This window comes from Fusarium tjaetaba (genome assembly GCF_013396195.1).
Source record: "Fusarium tjaetaba strain NRRL 66243 chromosome Unknown NRRL66243_c0000021, whole genome shotgun sequence".
Taxonomy (NCBI): Eukaryota; Fungi; Ascomycota; class Sordariomycetes; order Hypocreales; family Nectriaceae; genus Fusarium; species Fusarium tjaetaba.
The window spans coordinates 27159-48293 of record NW_023501217.1 but is presented as its reverse complement, the minus strand read 5'-3'; the positions used below and the strand labels follow the sequence as shown (position 1 = coordinate 48293).

The following is a 21135-nucleotide window of genomic DNA, read 5'->3' as shown; positions in this document are numbered from 1 at the left end:
CTTACGCTCTCTTCCTGTAAAATCTCAAACCATGATGTAGGATACTTACTCTATTGACTCTGAAATTGCTGTGTATGAAAGGGGCGAGGGGATCGTCAGCCCCCAACCCAACTAACTTTCTCACAGGGGCAGCAGTGAGAACAACGGACTGCATTACCCGTGTATGCCAAGATGCGTTCTTTTCCTGGGCATTGTGGCTCCAAGCTTCGTATAACCCCTCAACCGTATAAACCTACGTGAGCAACTGCACATCATAGAATGAGCGAGCAAGACATCACATAGAGTGGTAGAGAGAGGTGTTGTTAACAATGTTCATTCAACTATATTCGCAAGTGATATCATCCAGTCATGTCCAAGCCAAACAAATACAAGAATTGAAGCGGGTGCTTCAAACTTCTGAAGTCCTCTTACTCCTCTTGAAGAAGCAAGGCATCACCAACTCGCCCATCTCGTGCCAGAAACCAACAGGAGGCTCAGTGAAAGTAGCCTCGTAAGCCTCAATCATGGGTCGCTCCCAAACCAAGTCAACCTCGTGAGGTCGGATGTACTTGGTCTTCTTGAAGACCTTCCAGCCAACGAAGAGGAGGACTGCGAGGATCTGCATGGAGTAGTTTTGGAAGAACACCTCAACGTCGAACTTGGGTCGGAAAGCGTAGTATCCGTAGCACAGACAAATGACGGTTTGGGCGACGAGGGCGATGTAGGCACCGTAGGGCTGGAAGTAGCCGTAGTAGGGTCGCTCAGTCTTGCGGTCGACGCCCTGGGCGACACAGGCGCGGTGATAGTTAATGAATGTGATGGACATGACTATGAAGGTGATAAGACCGCCACCAGTGACGATGCTGATCAGCCAGCCGAGAACCTTGGCAGAACCGTTGGCACACTGGAGTAAGGACAGGAAGGGAAACAGCATGGTGATACAGAAGCAGTAGACGGGGATACCGGCCTTATTGCAGTATCGGAGGAATCGAGGGGCGCGTCCCTCAATGGCCAAAGAGTAGAGAGCTCGGGTTGCGCAGTAGGTGTATGTGTTACCGGCGGAGAAGATGGAGGTGAGGATCAGGAAGTTGACGAGATGAGGGAGACCGGATATTCCAAGGTTGGTCATGGCGATAACGTAAGGGGAGGAAGCAGCGTTTCCAGTACCGCCAGCGCCGAAGTAGATGTCGTAGAGCTTGGGGTCGTTGTATGCACAGACAATGCCAACAGCGAGAGCACCAAGGCCGAAAAAGATGAGGAATCGGTAGTAGACTGTCTTGAAGGCACTCTTGATGGTAACGGAAGGGCGTTGAGCCTCAGCTGCGACTGAGGAGATATACTCAGGACCGACGATGGTAAAGGAAGCTGACCAGAGACAAGCGAGGAAACCCTCAAATCTGCCCTTGTCGCCTGTGCTAAGGTATGTAGTGAACGCTCCAGGGTTGGACCAATATCTGAAGCCGTAGGCATCGTGTTTGGGGTTTCCACCGACCATAGTGACGAAAGTGAAGGCGAAGAGGAGGAAGATCAGGATGAGCTTTCCACCTGAGAGCCAGAACTCGGATTCACCATAGAATCGAACAGCGAGGACATTGAGAAGACTATAGAATGGTCAGTATAATCCAATTGACTAAGGAGACGAAAGCTTACCCATAGCAGACAATAACTGCAATGCAGATACCAGCGGTTGGGCCAGGGTTGAGCGCATCAGCATTCCAGAAGGAGATGACAGAGGTCAGGGCAGTGATCTCGAAGGGAATGATGAGAGCCTCATAGAGGAAGAAGTTCCAGCCAGCGACGAAGCCCAGGGCATCGTCGACCCAGTAGCCAGCAAGACGCACGAACCCACCAGCGACGGGCATATATGTATTCATCTCAGCGATCGAGTTGTTGACAAAGGCGAGAATGATGCAATAGAGGAGGTAGGCGATGAAAAGACTGGCGGGGCCACCTTTGGCGAGACCGCCACCGATGGAGATGAAGAGAGCTGTTCCGATGGAACCACCAGCGGCGATGAGCTGGATCTGACGGTTGTTGAGGCGTCGGTGGAGATGGCCCATGCCGTCGTCGTCGACATATTGGAGGCTTGAGGTATCGCCAGCGACGGCGATGCCCTTTGAGGCCGAGTTTCGTCTCTTCTCGTCGTCAGACATGATGGGATACAAGGCGGTTCAGACCAGCCTTTGTGAGGGGGATAAGGGTTGAGGAGGATCAGAGAGAAGGACAGAGGTGAAGAGTGTTAGAGACGAGGGTCTGAGGAGTAAAAGAGGCTGGAGAGAGTGGATTCATGGCGGTTTATATAGTGTCGAGCAGAGGCAGAGATAACAGGCAGTGAACCATGCCCGGGTAGTACGCGCATGGTGTCGTTGGGCTACAGCAACTACTTGGAACAAGAGCTTATCTTGCTCGGTTAGCTTAGCCACTATCACCCCCCTAACGTAGCCCATGGGCCCAGGCCCTTGCAGTCCCACGCATGTACATACACAGATTGAAGCGCAGCTGAAGGGGAACCACATGGGTCTTCCCCACGGGGAAGAAGAGCTCGGGTCCACCGAACCAAGACTGACTGAGGTTCTGGGACAAGCCTGTATCGGCACTCGATTAGCTCGTGCAGACGGTGGAATGTGGTGTGTTTGGCAGCCGTGCAATTGGTCAGGGAAATGGCTCACTGTTGTCATCTTGCAGCCTTCACTGAACATCTCTTTTGTTTTGGAATCGTTAGTTTGGGTTCGAGGGGGAGACGGCTACTATGACTATGTCTGGTCTAGACTTGGAGTGTATTTGGGCGTTGCGCATGTGATGAGTGAGGGGTTTGTTCTACGTGGTTTAGTGTGGCACAAACGCTACGAATAGGGTAATTCATTGTGAAGAGGTGAATCTCGGTAATCTACACTCTACAGATGATATCTCTCCGTCGTATAGATACCATACCTACCCTACTCTCTCGATAGTCATAGTCTTGTAGGAGGGACCCATTGTAGATAGGATACTTATCTAAGGTATCTACTCCGTACATATCACAAAAATGGCTCACCTAGGTCAGTCCGTTTCTTATCATCTCCCTTGTAACACCGTAGAGTCTAAAACAGAGTCTGCCGGGTGCCCGTCCGTAGTTATTATCGGATCCTCATCCCGACCCCTGCACGATAAAGTCCCTTGGCCCAATCCCCTCATCATCCCACCATCTTCACACTCAGCTCCTCACGGAATCTCCGCAGACACGCAACCACTTCGCTTCACTTCTCCAAAGGGCAACTCCAATAGAACACCACCTGTTTGCAATCTAGAAGCTCTGTGCGCTGGCCAATCACTGCGCACACCGTAATTCTTCGGATTTCCCTGCCGAAACAGTAAACTTTAACTTATCGATCGTGGCAAACGCTGAGGAAATTGACCGATCAAGAGCGTTTATTTCGACCGGAGTAGATTGGATCACTTGTAGCTCGATTAATTTGACTTTGTGATTGCGGCGAATTGTTACTGAGTTGGCCGCTATAGCTTGTAGGGGCTAGTTAGGGAGCCTGACCTGGCTGGTGCTCTCCACTCTCTACCTAGAGATCTCCACTCTGGATATCTGTATAGTGGAGGTCAACAGGGACACGGGAGGGGAGGTTGGCAAGTATAGACGAGGCACGCCCTAGTTTTTGATAACAGCCATCCAATGCATTGATGATGTTGTTTGGGCTTAATATCGAGCGTCATTTCCTTACGCTAGTCATTACCAGGAGCTTGGGTCAGCCTAATATCGTCAGACTATCGAGTGACACTATAGTATCGTATGCTCCTTGAGGAGTGCTGTTTGTTTCATAATGGCAACTACTCCTTCAAAGTACCTCCGTCATTGTCTTATCCAGTGTTAGCTGTTCCTCTGATATTGAAGTCAAGACTCATAGCTTTTTTGCTTATTCTCTGTATTAGGTATGCAAATCAGTGTCAATCTGAGCTTGGCCAGTATTTGAATCTCCATGAAGCGAGAGACATAGATATCAACCTGTTTCAGCTTCACAGAGTATAGCACCTCTGATGTAAAGTTTCGGTAACCCTAGATCCCTCGATATCTGTTCGTTCGCCCAGTTCTTACTCGGATTCTTGAGGAATTTGATAGCAAGTTCTCCGGCCTCCATAAAATCTACTTCCTATTCCAAATCATGTATGCATTTTCTAAATTGGCCCCAAGAGACTGTATGTCTATCCCTTTTCATAGGTCCAGTTGTAAGAGCATTACTTATCTCTAAGACTCTAATTCTATGCTGGCTTGAACTTAATAGCTTGGATGGTCTGGGCTCAACTCGATAGTATCCTTGAAACATTACACAATGATGATAAAGAAAGCCACGACTCATTCCTTCAATGATTACCAGTAACATGATATCGAACAAGCATATTCAACTATTCTCACGAATATCCGGTCACATGACCGGGATCGCTCCCCGAGCTCTTCATCGGATTCTCTCCCGATCCCCGTTACCGCGCCGCACCTAGATTAACGCTTCATTCCTAAACAGGGAGGTGCTAACTCCCAAGCTCGATAGCTGGAAACCAATTTCTCATCTCGAAAAAACGTGGTTGCTTGCGTTTTGTTGGAGAAACGTCGTTGTATCTGTTCAGAGCCTCAATTCTGACACTGGCGATCTCCCTCAAGCCATCTCATGCAGGCGTTGGGAAATGGGCGCCTACGAACCAATGGGGTATTATGCGCGCTGAAATGCAAGCAAACTTCAGCCTTGTTTTTTCTTGCTCCAACTGGAGAGGGAGGAATGGCCTGAGGAGGAAGTTGTCCGGGGCGATTGTCGCTAGCCGAGCCGTTCCCGAGATGCTAAGTTAGACTGTATACACCCATTTCGGCTTCTCCAACGCCCGTCTAGGGAGCTATTAGCTGTCCTTTGGCTTCGTGAGAAATGCCATTCGTTGGTCTATTCGATATGATACCATGGAGGCTCATGTCGTAGGACTTTGTTGACCTGTGCTGCAACCACTTCAACAGCCCGAGCTTCATCCTTCGCCGCCGTGGAAGATAGGCCAGAGTATGAACAACAGCTCATATTGTTCGAGGATAACATGTCTGCTATGGGTAAGAACTAGCGAGGTCATGGTGTATTTCCCCCCACCGGCGGGCTACGGCATCGACTCCGCGTCAACCTACGACGATATCCCCATCCCTAGCTCTCGCAGTGCTGTGCCATTTTTGAGATGGCTCTAAACAACCCCAAGCTTATCTTCAGGGGAATCACTTCAGCCACAAGCGCTGGTTGATATGGTATGACGCCATGCTCTCATCCCGAGATACCTCCATTCTCGGCATTGACACTCCAACTATTCACGGCGGCGATATTACCAACACTGGTAAAGAATGATATGTCTATCTGCGCGGTTACTTCGTTGGGCTTGTGAAGCTTGATAGCTATCCGCAATGTTCACCCGCGTCGAGTTGACACTTCGCAGGGGGGCATGAGCATAGTCAGCACTTGTGTCTCTAGAGTATTCAGCTCGCTCTTGGACCAGGCTGTCCTCATGGCATCTCGTTAGTTCATGTGGGCCTCCGTCTAATACTGCCATAGCATCAACGAAACAGTTACTACAAGAAGCGCAACGTGGACAACGCTCCGCTTACAAGCAGGGCCTTGATCCTCAAGTCCTCGCTTACGACTTTGGCCTTCCCCGGATTCAGGCGGAGTCTTCAGGGTCTGGCGTGGAGGTAGAACTGGGTCTTGGACCACCAAAATGAGCTTGTTGATATCGCTAAATGCCTTACACGATAGCTTGTGGATACTGACTATTACGCGACGGGGTAGAGTGACGTCTATGTATGTCAAAGGAGGCGGAGTAGTCATCTCCACATTGACAGCTACTTCTGAACTACACAGGGGCCACGGCGGCTATGTCTGCAAAGTGATTTTAGCACTCGGTTCAAGGCAAGTTTAGCCAGATGTACCTGGGAGACCTGGATGAAACTAATCATTTGGGTCTCAAGGGATACGCGACAGTGTCTATGCAGTACTAGGCTTGAAGCAGTCGGGCCTTGAAGATACGATGCATAAAAGTGGCCAATTTCTCAACTTCAGTCCTCGGAAAGTACGGAAGAGTAGTGTGATGGAATCATGTATGCAGGTTGAATGTCACGGTACCACTTGGGTAAAGGTACCAACACATCGGTAAACCATCGACACTTGACACTCATGCAGTCCCACTATGCAATCGATATCGCAATTGCCGATAAACAAGCTTCGATGATCTATCCACAAAGATATCGCTATTCATTCTCTAAGTAATGATCAGCGTGATCGTCCAAACGGTAGGCTCTCAAAGTGATCGAGAAGAGCCTCTCCTCTCGCATCTCCGTCCCGAACATTAGACAAGCTCCAATCATTACAGCGCCGTGCATTAGAGCTATCTTGGAGCCTCACATGGTATCAAATCAAGACTAGACAAGCACCTTTTGGGTTCGATAGGCGGAGTTGCCACGTTCTGGACAGGTCTCTGATCGACGATTCGTGGCGGCCAGAGCGAGTACTCTTTGGGCGAGTGCACATGTCTAGCTACTTGTGGCTACCTGAATTGAATACCATCAATTGGAGTAAAAGACAGTTCTTTGTTGGTAGATATATTGGCAACCGTTGAAGATTGCTCTCGATCTGGCGAGTGTTCTGGGCTCTTAGCGTGAGACATCCGTGGCAAAGACCACATCTACTAGACTTAAGAAAGGGAAAGATTTGGCGATTTGTAGATCATGATAGGGATCGCCTGCCAATTCCGAGAGAAATAGCCAGGTGTACTATCGTTGGAATCACACCAACAACTCTGAGTCCTTCAATGCTCTTGTTTTCTGACTCCCCAGGGAACTCTCCTCTCTATCTTCGAGGCTCGATTGGTGCCTTCAAGATGGTTCAGTTTCTTCCTGGATCCTCATTTTGCGATGTCGCGGGTTGGATTTCCTCTATCATCGCTGCGCACTCAAGATAGTTGCTCAGCTGTCTTGTCGATCCACGGTCTTTCTCGCTGATCGCTTAGGCAATAACGAATAAGCGACATCGAGATACCATCTTCTGCTCTTGAAGCAATCCTTAAAGTGCCAGGACCTTGGGGCTTGGAAGGATTGTGTACAAAATTACTCATTTATATGTTCAATATTATACTCAGGAGAGTTCTGCAGCTCAACTCAGCAGCATCTCGATCCCGAAATCTATATACCTGAAGACTTTTCTATCTAACATCCCCGACACCAGTTTTAGTATGATACACCCCATCTAATCCTTCTTCACCTTTTTATTCTTGGGCACACGAACAAGCCAATAGATCCCAAACGCCGCCGCAATGTTGAACACGCAATAGACCCAAAGGAGTCCGAAATCCCTCCATCGATTACCATAGCTCATACTCTTACCCTCCAGAAATGTATTGGTGTCCGAGATGGTGCAGTACTGACACCCTGTCGCAGTAGTGTTGACGATGTAGCCGCCTACGTCGGACAGGTACGACTTCATGTATTCGCCGCATGTTGTACCGTTGGGCGCAGTGAAGCTGATCAGTTCGTTGTTTTCGCAGCCTGCGTCGGCGTTGGCCATCGAGGTACCCATTAGGCCTTCTACAACGTATGTGAAGGGTGAGGCACGGTACATAAAGATCCAGAAGCCGGGGAGTTCTTCTGGTGATGCGAGGATACTGACACAGTATTAGTGATAGGTACAAGGAATATCGGCTCAGAGTAACTTACCTGCAGAAGGAAAACATCATGATCATGATCAGAGTAACGAGACCACCTGCAACCTCAGCAGTCTCGAAGCCCGCGATGATCATATGCGCAAAAGTGCTGGTGAACATGAAAAACATCCACACAAAGAGGAGAACAGTTGCATTACGTGCATCCGTTGTGTCAGTTGCATAGCCGTTGCGGTACAGCCCTGTCGGGAAATACCAGCAAGCAAAAGAGAGCACAGCCATGAGCTACATTACTGTCAGTTACAAATCTCCTATATACCGGATACACTGTTGGTTCTTACCGAGTTCCACACTGCTTCTACTAGAATCGTAGAAACCATGAACGCCTTCCAAGAGTAGGTCTTAGATGGCCGTTCGCGCGCTTCGTACATGGTGCGTTGGGCGACGTAGTCTGGAAGCATCTGCTGAACAACTTGGGTGAAGATCGTGAGGAAGATGAGAACACCGAACATTTGGTTCTGGAGACCACGTTCGGTGTTTTGCCCATTTAGGAATGACAACCCGATGAAGAGAGACTATTTCCATGATTAGTGGCAGTCTCGTATATGGGGTATGGAATACTTACTGCGCCTGCAGACAGGATGACCTTGGAGTAGATGTATCCAGGGCTTCTCCAGTACTGCTGAAACAGCCGCTTGGTGACCTGGGTGTACTGCATGTATGGCGTAGCAGCAAACTCGTTGTACTCAGTTCCATCATGAGTTCCTGACTCAACATGGGCATCTCCTTCAGCTGCCGAACGCTCAAGCTCTTGTTGAACATTCTCGTGCTCGCGCGATTGACTCCAAACCTGAGGCCAGTCGATCTCTGTATGCGCCCCCGGAGCAGCACCAATGACCTCAAGCATGTACTCGGCGGGATTGACACCAGCTGGACACTTTGGCGCCCCATTGCGAACGAAATAGTCAACCAAAACCTTCGAGTTTCTACCGATGTCACCAAAGTAAATAGTCTTACCACGAGACAGCAACAGTAGTCGGTCAAAACGTTGAAACAACATAGCCGAAGGTTGGTGGATCGTGCAAAGAATAGCCTGGCCGTTGTTGGTAAGCTTCTGCATCAAGTTACAGATCGACCAAGAGGTTTGACTATCGAGTCCAGAAGTCGGTTCGTCCAAGAACAACAATAATTGAGGCCTAGCAGCTAACTCGACACCAATGGTCAATCGTTTTCGTTGCTCCACGTTGAGTCCTTCGCCAGGCACGCCGATGATAGCATCCGAGTATTCCTGCATATCAAGAAGACTAATCACGGTGTCCACATAGTCTAGCTTCTCTTGTCGTGTGTATCTGGCTGGCTGACGAAGAAGAGCGCTGAAGTTGAGGGCCTCGCGGACTGTTTGGGTGTGGACGTGAAGGTCTTGCTGTTGAACGTAACCGGTTTTGCGCTGGAAGGATTCGTCTCGTAGTTTTCCGTCAACTAGCATTTGACCTGTTACTACGCCCATTGTGACTCGACTTGCTAGGACGTCTAGCAATGTGGTCTTGCCAGCGCCGGAAGCACCCTATAACCCTGTTAGTACTGACTCCCTTTGATGCGGTTCTTCACTTACCATCAGAGCAGTTAATGTACCGGGCTTCACCCAACCGTCAACGTGATCCAAAATTCTTCGAGATTCTCCCTTGATCTTAACATCATAGCAGACATTCCTCCAGTGGAACACCGAGGTCTGCTCCTCAACATCCGTGACCTCGTCGTTACCGTTACCGCTTCCGAGCTGCGTACCGCTAGCTTTGCCTGCCTCCTCATCATCGAAAGTCTTCTTGGCGTGCTTCTTCATCTCCTTGCGAGTAAACACGAGAACTTCGCCCTTGGAGCGTTCGGAAGCGATTGTCTCAGTAGCAATCAGATGCAGTCCCATGAACAAAATTGTGAAGGCTATGACAACAACGAAGTCGCGCCACTTGTGAGAGCCCACATAGCCGTACGCCGAAGCAAGGTATGCAGATCCTCGAACAAAGTTCTCTCCCGGTACAGAACCTTGAATCGCACAGGCTTGCGAGAATGGTGAGATGTCGCTATACTCGGGTCCGCTAGGTACAAAGTTGGAACAAGGATAGTTCCTACCGCCGAATTCGTTGATGAAAAGACTCTCAAGACCGTAGAATGTCGGGTTGATCCAGCGGATCCATCCAAGCCAAACAGGCATGTACTGAGGCGGGATTGCATAACCAGTATAGAGAGCGATCACGAGTAACAGAATCGAAGCTCGAGCCAAAGCCGCAGCGATGGTCTTGGTAAGAGATGCAATGAGACGGAAGAGCATTGAGAAACTCAAGGTCGTCACGAAGGATACCAAGAGGAAGAAGAAAAAGTGTCCGGCGTCTTGACGAAGGTTTCCCATCCAGTACATTGTGGTATTCATCATGATGGTGTTGAAGATCTTGTACGGCAAATCCACAACCATGGATGAAAGAGCCTCAGCACTGGGGTGATACAGAGCATAGCGCGCGTGTTTCTCGACGATGTTTCGTTTGGCGTAGAGGGTCATGATCTCCAAAATGTTGTTGTAGGCGTTCATCAGAAGAATGAAGAAGATGAGCAGTCCACGCTTGAGAAATGCGCCTGTGTCTTCGGGTAAGTTGTAGAAGATACTTCCGATGACAAGAGATTCGACGAGATTGCAGAGTAAAAGAGTCACCGTCACGCTAGGATCGGCTTTGAGCATCACCCAGCTTCGGCCCAGTGTAAGTCTCATCTGCTCCATGTAAGACAAGGTAAACGGCGATTTGATGCGCTGAGACTTTGACTGATCTCTCTTCCTCGAGTCGACGAACTTTTCGTAGTGCTCGCCTCCGAAGGGATGTCGTTCGATGTACTCATCCATCTCAGTGAGAAGATGCTGTCGATGAGCGCTGTCTTTCCAAGCTTGCGCAAACTCATCTGGTGATCGGGGAGCTTTTCCTTCGTATCCTTCGCGGATGATTCGTTCCTGGTGGCTAGTCATGGAGGTCAAGAAATCGGCTGTGGTTTGCTGTTCAGGACAGACGAAGCCTAGACCTTCAAAATAGGCTTTTGCTTCTTTCGTATTGCCAAAGAAGATTTGCCTTCCTTGATATAGCACGAGTACTTTGTCGAATACCTGAAACAGTCAGCGATATCTTATTACAACATTTCTCGAAACTCACGTCGTAGGCATCCTGAGACGCTTGGTAAATAGCCACAGCAGAAGTACACCCCATAACGTCAGCCTGCGTTCTCAACGTCCGACAAAACTCAAGCGCATTAGCACTATCAAGGCCTCTCGTGCTATTATCCCAACATTGAAGCGGCGAATAGCTCAACGCTGCCTCTGCAATCGTCACTCGTTTCCTCTCGCCTCCACTAACACCCCTCACAAAGTCGTCTCCCACGCGAGTATTCTTAGTATGCGAGATACCAAACATGGCCATCGTGACATCTCGTAGATGCTCTGCATATTCTCGTCGTGAAATACCTTCTGGGATGTTCTTCGGGCAGCGAGCTCGCGCGGCGAAGTAGAGTGTATCGCCTACTGTGAGATGTGCAAAGTGATGGTCAACTTCGGCCGTGTAAATGGCCTCGCCGCGAAACGCTGAGCGCATTTCTTCGGGTCTGATGCCGGAGTAGTTGATCTCAGAGGTGTCGTCAATGTGGAATCCGTGTGTATCGCCGGCGATAGTCTTTAGAAATGTTGAACAGCCTGAACCTGGGGGACCAAGTACAGCCAGCATCTCTCCGCTCTGCACAACGCCCTCCAAATCTTGCAAGATATCGACTCTTCTTTGCTTATCATGCAGAAGCTTCTTGACCATGGTACCAGCTTCAAGGAAGATGTTGCCCACACTCTTCTGGAAGTCGGTGTCTGATCCAAAGCCAAATACGTTCAAGTTTCGAAAAGCCACACCAGTTGTTCTTGGTGGGTTTCCTTCAGACGTATCTGTCCGTAGGTCGTAGAATGCCTTTGCCCATTTCTTCGCATTAAAGCTTGAACTGCTGGGGTTCAATGGGCCGCTTGCTTGGGGGAAGAGAGTTCCTGGTGCAGCACTTGATCGCCTAGTGAGTTCTCGAGCCAGTTGTACGACTTCTTCATTGTGTTGATACTCATCGTCCTCGCTCATAGGAACTTCAGTGTTCTTCTCTGTGCAGACGTGTGTTGAGCATGTTGAGCCGATGTCGTTGTGGTAGAATGGCTTGGGGGTACCAGCCCCAGAGCTGAGCTGTGGGCTGGTTGCCATCGTGAACGAATATTGAAGATATAATTTAGCTGGTGATTCGGACGGTAGATGAAAGATTGTGAGGCTCAAATTGAAGATTCAGGACCAAAGATGGCTTAGCCGGTGATTAAAGAACTGTTAAAGCTTGAAGAGCTTGAAGATGTTTGAGAGAAGAACATTTCAGCAAACAATTGAGTATTTATTCGATGAAATATTAGTCAAAGACAAAGAAAATTAACTTATACAACCCCATAAAACCCCATGTTGGCTCGTCTAGGCATTCCCACAGTCTGTGGATCATTGAAGCAATTCGGACTTTGAAAGTCCGAGGGTCCAGGTGAGAACCTCAGACTTGGCACGGACTTTCGGACTCTCCCATGCTCGGGTCTCTCGTAAATATACTCAAAGTGGTAAGTGGCGTTCACTCACGTTGAGTCCATCACCCAGAACCTGGGCAAACAACGTCCATTTTGAGTTTACTGCACCCCTGTGGCTTTGCATTGTTCTTCTTCATAGTGTGCTTTTACGTACTGATTTCCTTCGTATTGTTCTTTACCCGACTGCGGGGGTAGATAAGACCGAATCTCCGCCATTGTCTGATCTTGGGACTCATCATACCAGCTTCATCTCGGACTTTTCTGTCAATTTGATCTTGAGGCTCTTTGACATGTCGTCGTCTTCCGGGGTAAACGGATCGGAACAACTCAACCGTCTTTCTGTAAGCCTCCCTTTCTCAACTGCCGAGCTGGGTATGACTCTGAGCCGCATCTAATTATGACTCCAGTGCAAGAGATGCAAGGAACGTAAAGTCCGATGCAATCGTGTTATGCCACAGTGTGGTCGCTGCAAGCCAAATGACCTAGAATGTGTGTATCCTGTTCGGGTCAAGAGGAGGTCTGCGCGGCCGTTGATTGACCCAGCCCTGTGAGTAGTCTTGTTTGTGGCATTGAGTATTGGTCATTGACTCTTTCAGCTTGGCGGATGGCTCCAATGCTGCTCTGTCGACTATCCTTGATCGCCTGCAACGTCTTGAGGCACAGACCGCAGCTGGGTCGTCGTCCACAAACGGTCAATCGATACCAACACCCTCTGGCGATGGCTCTGAGGTGTCCTCCTCGCCAGTGGCTTTCAGCACTACTGGTCATGAGTCCAGTGCTTTGACGCCTCATAATTCTCAACGTGAGATGGATGCTATGACTGTTCTGAAGGATGCAGTCGACCAAGTTCAGGAGCTGAGGAAGAGGTCGTTTGGCTCAACAGCCATTACCTGTTCGATAGACATACCCACAGACTTGGCCAAGACTTGGGTTGCAAGTACGTCTTCTCCGATGCAATCATCGATGTTGGCTGACATTGTTAGACTACTTTCAGCACATGCCTGCTTGTATGTTCCTGGGCTTATTGGACAGGCGAATTATCGACTTGATTCCCGACATCATCAATCTACCACATATCCACGTTGATCCGGTTATTCTTGTCATATACTACAGCATAATGTATCATGGCTGCAGTTTAAAAGCAAGTAATGTTGCTTCGACCTCGAGCCTCGGATACATGAACTCGAGCTACCTGGGATGTTTGCGTGCAGTACCCAGCTGGGAGCGAGAGGCGTCAGGGACTATGACGGATCTAATCGCCGCTCTTTTCACAGTACGTCTCCATCACCAGTTATCTCATATGACCTAACCATGTATTCTAGAGTCGCGTGGCTGCTGAGTTCTTCGATTACGACCTTGCTTGGAAGATGTTCAAACACGCATGCGAATACTGCCAGGCCCTCAACCTTCACAAACTAGACTCGGATGAAAACAACACGTTTTTCAGCGAGGCCAAATGCGATAATGAGAGGAGAGGGTTCTGGGAAGTCATCCAGATTGATCTCTTCTACCGACTCATCCTCAATACCCCTCCAGTTATTACCAACGACATATGGAAAGTCAATTTACCATGGCTGGATCCTGATTCAGACCCTCTACCGCAAGGCATGCAGACGATTGCATTCTTGGCCAGTTCAAGAGTCAGTCTTGTAATCGCTCGGTTTTTCGCTATGCTTGATGACCCAGAAAACTCCACCAAGCCTGAGATTGTAGCTAAGACGGAGGACCTTTGTCGCGAGATGCAACAGATCTTCGCCGAGTGGCAGCTGGTAAGACTCTGTAACACCATTGCGAGCGCCTCTACTGACGCATGACAGATGGAATGGCTGGAAGGTGCTCAAGATAACGAACAAGATATCTGGGTAGTAGCCGATGTCATCTTAACAGGCTACACTTCCATCATCTACATGTTTCGCAAGATGGCTCTCCTCAACTCAACTTCTCCAAGACCCCCAACAACAGATTTGGACATCCCAGACTCTCCCATCGTGGAAGACGCAGCTCGCCGTCTTATCGCAGCTCTCAATCGGTTATTGGTGATATACCCTTACGGAGTAACAATGACAGCGTTGTTCGGCGCATACAGATGCTTCGTCGCGTTTGCTTATCTGGCTAACACGATATTGCGAGCTGAAAATCCTCGCTCTTATATGGCAGATATTAAAGCACTTGAACGGCTAAGCGATCAATCGACCTTATTGTGTAGAGGGAATAGGGATGTTATGCCTTTGGTGAAGGCTATGCAAAGCATTAATGAGGATATACGGAAGAAGTTAAGGAAACATACCCCGATGGGATGAACTCTTCCATGCTAGGACGAAATTATACCACAGAAAATATTCAAGAGCGGATGAAAAGTCTTTGGATTAATGATAATAACAAACATATTAATACTAATCCCATACCATCATGGCAAAAACATGGCCAACCTTTCTTTCACAGAAACCCAATAATCAGCCAGCCATATTTCAGATATTCAGTCAATCGACTCCCTTATTCAACAAAGTCAGGAAACTCTCCCCTCTCAGCAAGACTTTTCGCACTCTGATAAGCAGTGGATTCAATATCCTCCCACTTGGCAGTCGGACCATTGACATAGAGACTCGCGTTCGCTCGGTGGTTCACACATGGTTTATCCTGAACGTGAACCCATTCTTTCTTGACCTGTTGGATCTGGTTGCAGTTGGCTGTTTTCTGCTGGCGGCGAGAGTGGCAGGGCTCCTTGATGGCTAGGGTCCAGCAGTTGCACTTCCAGAGATAGATGTTCCAGTTGCACATTTTAGATCAGGGGGTTGACGATTGATGAGATGGTTGGTTTTGGATATGCTAAAGCGAGGATGGTTCTCTGATGAGACAAGAGGGTTAGTTGGGGATGATGAGACGAGTGGTTTCCAAACCATGGGATGATTGGTCTCGGGGTGTTAAGATGAATACTGTCCAGATGTGAAGGGAAGAAGGGGAGGGATAGAGATGAGGAAGCGAGTAGCCTTACCAAGATCAGATTCGTTGGGAGTGAAAGAGACGTTGGGTCTCGTCTAAACTCTTCCTTAAGGAACCTGGAGTGAAATTCAGAAACTTCGAACCAATAGATTGTCTTGGGATGTAAAGACGAATGGTTTAGGTTTGCTGGGGTGAGGATAGGGATGAGATGTTTGAGTATCTTGTGAGTTGAGTTGAGACGAGATTTGTTCATGTAAATTTTAATTTACTATGAAATGATAACAACAGAGGTCAACCAGATCAACAAATACTTATAACCCCAAACAGAGCCTCAGCTGTATGCTCTTATTCTTCCACTCCTCGTTGAGAATTACTAAATGTTATGATTTGCCAGCTGGCACATGATAAGCATGGAAGTTTGCCATATTCATTTTCAAGCGGCCCTCCCGTATTCTGACCCATCATACCATACTGAAGTTCCGAGTGCGACGGTTTGTGTGCTGCTCTAGCATACTGATCGTGTCGTGTAATTCAATATCATGGTCCTGGGCTCTATCTTCATCTTGAGCTTGAGGCTCTGTATAGGCATCAGCAACTACGTCAGCAAGAGCTTGATAGCCTTGAGAAACCTTCCTGACAATCTTGTAAGTCCTAAGGCAATCTTCCTGTGATTCTAAGAGCATATCTTCAGGGTGATTGCGTTCCTTAATTCAAATTGGTAATAGTTCAGAAATCCGTATCCCCTGACGAATAGGCTCCCCATGTGAAGTTATCATGATAGCCAGACACCATGATTGAAACTCAACACCCATCAAGCTTAGTGATACGTCGGTGAAGTAGTTATAGGAACATTGTGTATGTATAGTTGTTTGTTAGTTGGTTCTTTTGTATAAAGTGCAAAGTCCTAAAGTGACTGAATGATTGGTTATGAGGTGTAAAGACATAGCCCGCGGAACTCCGAGACCAAAACCAAAAATAATATCTTTCACTTACACTAAAGACGGTATCACTGCTTTTGTAGTAACATGCATATAGTCAGACATATTCATGAGCTTGCATTGTGTTATCGTGGCATGCGACATTCAACTCCTGGACGGTTGCCTTTTTTTCGAACTGCCTACCCTAAACTCCCTCCTGATCCGGAATCATTCTTGTCTCAACACCGTCACGATAATGCTCACGATAATGCTCATGGACAAAGATGAATGTGGTATTAAAATTAGTATTGTCATCTTCAAACGTCGTCTAGATTCAGTTTCATATTAAACCGAGTTCTAATGTTAGATCAAGTCCCCGCTCAAGAGCCAAGCGGACGAGTGACAGTCTCCCTATTTCGGCTTTCAGGGGCTTCCACCCCCTGCAGCCACTGAGTGGAGAGCAGCCCACCTTGAACCGTGCCTCGGATCGGTGGGAGAGGTCCCTTTTTCTCAACACCAGGGCACTAGCTCCATTGGATCTTACCTACGCACCCCACGAAGGGCCACGACTGCATCAATTTCTCTACACGTGCGACTTGCTTTTATCTCTTCTCACGCTCGCTTTTTCGCATCAATTCAATTCTTGCCGTTTTGCTGCAATTATTCTTCTTCCACGTGTTCCGCCATGCGCTAAACAGCTCATCGCGTTGACCCAGGACCATCGCCATCATGGGTCCTCTAGCTTTCTTGAGCAGTCTCTACGACCATGATACTCTCGACACACGATTCACTACAGCCTCTTCTACCCCCTACCAGAATGTTATCGAAGCGCGATTAGATCCGAGCATAAAGAAGGACTCTGCTGCGAAGGAGCGGAGCAGAGCGCAGCCGTCGAAATGGAAGACGCCCGAGTTCTTCCTTTACTATGCCGTCTTTGCTGTGGCCATTCCTTACATGTTCTGGATCACATACGATGTCTCTCGAGGTAAATCTCTACCGCTAATCTTGTGCGACTCCAAGCTAACAAAGACCAGAAACTGATCCTCGATACCCCAAATTTAAGCGATGGCTATCCCCGGGCTGGATTCCTGGACGACAGATCGACGTTTCCGATGCGCAATATGGTGTTTTCCGCGAGAACATGCCTTACATGGGCTCCCTTCTGCTTTTCCATCCGCTGTTGAGAAAGCTTTGGAACAAGTACAAGCCATTGCCTGAGCGAAGCCAGGGAGGACGCAACCGATTAGACCAGCGAGCATCATTCGATTTCCTTTTCGCATTCATATTCTTGTTCGCTCTGCACGGACTTTCTGCGTTCAAGATCTTCTTCATTCTTTGGACCAATTTCCAGCTTGCGACCAAGCTTCCTCGACGATATGTTCCGGCCGCTACTTGGATCTTCAACATTGCAATCCTGTTCGCCAACGAATTGACCGAAGGATGGCGGTTCCGAGTTCTATTTAGCTTCATTTCACCCCCACAAATGGGACTGTATAAGAACAAGATGAGACTCTTGAACTCGGATTTGATGAATTTGGGAGCTCGCATGGACAGCACATTCCAAGGAATCTTAGCACGCTGGGAGGTTCTCTTTAACATCACTATTCTACGTCTTATCAGTTTCAACTTGGACTACTACTGGAGTATTGATCGTGGCAACTCTAATGCACTCGAGGTAAGTTATCATGTTGCTTAGGAGTTGGGAATTGTTTCTGATCATGCTCTGATGCTTATAGAAGAAGCAATTGGATCCAGCAAACCTCTCCGAAAGAGATCGTGTCAGCATCTCTGCTGAGCCCCGAGACTTTACCTTCCGCAACTATGTGGCATATGCCATCTATGCGCCGCTCTACCTGACAGGGCCTATCCTCACATTCAATGACTACATCTCACAGTCGAAGTACCGAGCTGCCAGCATCGAAACAAGCCGAACAATCCGATACGGTATCCGCTTTCTCTTGGTCCTGCTGTCAATGGAGGTCATTCTGCACTTCGATTGGGTTGGTGCGATCAGCAAGGGAAAGCCTGACTGGAGTTCGTACACAGCAGCACAATTGTCAATGCTGTCCTTCATGAATCTCCATATCATCTGGCTGAAGCTTCTGATCCCTTGGCGTATGTTCCGACTTTGGTCATTGGTTGATGGGATTGATCCGCCTGAAAACATGGTTCGTTGTGTGAGCAACAACTACAGCACACAGCTCTTCTGGAGAGCATGGCACCGTTCGTATAACCGCTGGTTGATCAGGTACATCTACGTTCCCTTGGGAGGCTCATCGTTCCGTAACTGGCGGTCCACTGTGCGGTCCATTGTGACATTCCTGCTTGTATTCACGTTCGTGGCACTTTGGCACGACATTCAGCTCCGCCTGCTGATCTGGGGCTGGCTGATTGTTCTTTTCATGATACCTGAGTGGACTGCGGCGGCAATGTTTCCCAAGAGCAAGTGGGAGGACCGACCGACAGCATACCGCATGCTCTGCTGTGTAGGCAGCGTGGGTAACGTGCTCATGATGATTTCAGCCAACTTAGTTGGCTTTGCTGTTGGGCTTGACGGTTTGCAGAGTATCGTCCAGAGCATTTTGCATGACTGGTCAGGTATGTGGCACTTCGAGACTCTGTGGAAGCACATCACTAACACAAACACAAACAGGGCTTATTTTCCTTGTTACAGCGTGCTCTTGTTTGTTCGTTGGCATTCAGGTCATGTTTGAGATTCGTGAGTCAGAGAAGCGACGTGGGATTTTGGTAAAGTGCTAGACGGAGATTTTTTTAGAGGTAACGGCGTGACGGATGCATGGGCGTTGTACGTTATACTGTGATACTATTACTAGCATGAGGCTCAAAGATAGTGAATCATTTGGATGGCTATGAGCAAGAAAACATGAGGCTCAAAATACTGTTTAGATCGGAGCTGCTCATGCACAATTGGAGCGGTGTCTCGTGCGTCTTGTGAGGGTTTCATTATTGTCATTAACTATTACTAATTAACACCGTTTTGTAATATCTGATGTTCTGGTTAGGGGTATCCTTGATGATCGCTTTGCTTGATTGAGAAATGCCCACACATGACGCCTTACGTTGCTCTCCAACATTCCCTGTTCCCAACAATTATGATAGGCAAGCTTAATACACCCTGTCCTGTGCTTCAGGGTGGTTTCCGATAGCGTATTTGTTACCAGAAGAAGCCAGCTCAATGTCGTTGGTGTCGGCAGGCTGCTGTGCAAACTTGCCATCCATACCAAGCTTCGTCTCCGTCAACCATCGTCGAACCCAGATGACGCCCCAGACAATGCAAAAGATGATGACGATTCCGACCGCTATGCCGAGAATGTATCCCGCAACAATGCCTCGTCCGCCCACCTCTGTATGGTCCAGGAAGCTGTATACGTAGAAACCCTGGGTCGCGTAGGTGAGGTACGCAAGGGCAAGGTACAGCGCAAGAATGAAGATCAGCCACACGATGTGTATCCACTTAGGGGGATTCGTTCGGGGAATGACGATTTCGAAGAGCGCAAACAGGCTGTTCAAGCCGTGCTGGCTGATGTTGCTCCAGGCGTTAAACTTCACAGGAAACCAAGGCCCTTCGTACAGAACCACCCAGTATACTATCGTTACGAGGAACGGATACGTGACGATGGTCGAGTAGAACAGCGCGTGAAGCGCCTGCAACGGTCGCGGGAGCTTATCGAGCAATGCCCGGCCTCGAAGAGCGTACGTGGCGGTATGAACAGCCGCGACAGCAAAGTAGAAAGCGATGCCCCAGTACGTCAAGATGGTGAAGTAGCTGAAGGACCAGCGGACGGTCCAACAGCCGCCGAGTACGTCGTGCGTGCATTCCCAACCGATGATGAAGAATCGCGTAACGAAAGCGTATAAGCTGATGACAGCACGGAAAGCGAAGAGGAGCCACGGGCTCAGGAGCCAGGATGTTTCGAAGCGATTGGAAGGATCCCAGAGATCGCGACCGAACCTAAAGGGGTTCTGGATTTTGAACCTAAAGAGGTTCTTGATGGCCATTCTTTGATTATTATTATTATTATTATTATTTCGGCGTAGGGAGAAGCGAATGACGATTAGGTGCGTTGTGTTGGGTGTAAAACCCTGCGCGCAGTTCAGCTGGAGAGCTGAGGTGATGATATTTTCCCCTGCCCCCAAGGGATGTGGCCTATGGCGACAAGGAGGTTTAGCCTGATCGGGCAGTTATCGCCATGAAGAGCTTCACTTGGGGAAATTCATATAAAATTGCACTTGAGAATCTTGCAGATATCGCCAATCTCAAATCTTAACTTTGTTATTACTCCGTGAGTGCACTCTCCGAGATATTCGGAGGTCATATCGTATCCTGTGCCATGTTCGTCTGCTGATGGAAGCCATAACACATGGCGCAGCTAGTCCAAGCTGTGGCTTTGCTCATAAGACACTCCGGACTCCCTAATAAGAGTAGGCTCTTTTATGAAAGGATTAGTGAAGATTAGAAGAATGTGCCTAAAATAGGTACACGTTGTGTTGTGTGTGTTCTTGTGATCTATCGTAAGAATATCTCTTGTGGTGTTTTCATCTAGAAATGGGGACAGATATCACACCTTTTCGGCAGTCTCAAGACTCCAAGCATAGGTACTCCATGATTCAGTCACGGAAGCAAACATCCAGCTGTCACAGGCTTTCAATTCAGCCTGTAATGTCGTATATTACAGTATTTATCAGAGATGAGATGAAGTTGTATATTCTAAACGGAAGCTCCCGTCAGATCAACGGCCTGACAACGGGCAAAGCCATTAGCGCTTGATACTGAACTCTATTAAACTGCCGATAACAGGAAGTTCCACGATTTGGAAGTGGAGGTTAATTGGTCTTGTATATCTGATACGAGGCCATGAGGGTCATGCCCCTGAACAAGCATAACCCAAGAAATTCTCCTTCGAGTTATTGCCGTTGGAGAAACTCGACTGGAATGTCGGTCAGCGATTGAGTTTTTTGAGTTTGATATTGAGTGGGCAGCAATTCCCGAAGGTCTCCAGCTGAATGGAA

At 48.4% G+C, this 21135-nt stretch overlaps 5 protein-coding genes across 5 annotated transcripts; 2 read left to right on the top strand and 3 right to left on the bottom strand.

The window, feature by feature from the left end:
* Window positions 1–388: 388 nt before the first annotated feature.
* On the bottom strand, window positions 389–2132 carry FTJAE_890 (carnitine transporter; the record flags this gene model as incomplete). The annotated part of the gene is made up of 2 exons (XM_037355765.1): window positions 389–1580; window positions 1630–2132. 2 exons carry the CDS (start codon window positions 2130–2132, stop codon window positions 389–391), a joined length of 1695 nt encoding a protein of 564 aa, XP_037211920.1.
* A 5091-nt stretch (window positions 2133–7223) lies between these two features.
* FTJAE_889 (ATPase) lies at window positions 7224–11891 on the bottom strand (the record flags this gene model as incomplete). Its single annotated transcript, XM_037355753.1, has 6 exons — window positions 7224–7638; window positions 7691–7920; window positions 7977–8210; window positions 8261–9199; window positions 9248–10777; window positions 10824–11891. The coding sequence occupies 6 exons, from the start codon at window positions 11889–11891 to the stop codon at window positions 7224–7226; spliced, it is 4416 nt and encodes a 1471-aa protein (XP_037211919.1).
* Window positions 11892–12537: 646 nt separating this feature from the next.
* FTJAE_888 (transcription factor) lies at window positions 12538–14462 on the top strand (the record flags this gene model as incomplete). Its single annotated transcript, XM_037355742.1, has 7 exons — window positions 12538–12588; window positions 12655–12794; window positions 12844–13184; window positions 13231–13520; window positions 13570–14016; window positions 14065–14301; window positions 14454–14462. 7 exons carry the CDS (start codon window positions 12538–12540, stop codon window positions 14460–14462), a joined length of 1515 nt encoding a protein of 504 aa, XP_037211918.1.
* A 2371-nt stretch (window positions 14463–16833) lies between these two features.
* On the top strand, window positions 16834–18943 carry FTJAE_887 (glycerol transporter; the record flags this gene model as incomplete). The annotated part of the gene is made up of 5 exons (XM_037355731.1): window positions 16834–17089; window positions 17139–17779; window positions 17841–18702; window positions 18758–18823; window positions 18939–18943. 5 exons carry the CDS (start codon window positions 16834–16836, stop codon window positions 18941–18943), a joined length of 1830 nt encoding a protein of 609 aa, XP_037211917.1.
* Window positions 18944–19230: 287 nt separating this feature from the next.
* Window positions 19231–20124, bottom strand: FTJAE_886 (uncharacterized protein; the record flags this gene model as incomplete). Its single annotated transcript, XM_037355720.1, has 1 exon — window positions 19231–20124. One exon carries the CDS (start codon window positions 20122–20124, stop codon window positions 19231–19233), a length of 894 nt encoding a protein of 297 aa, XP_037211916.1.
* Window positions 20125–21135: the final 1011 nt, after the last annotated feature.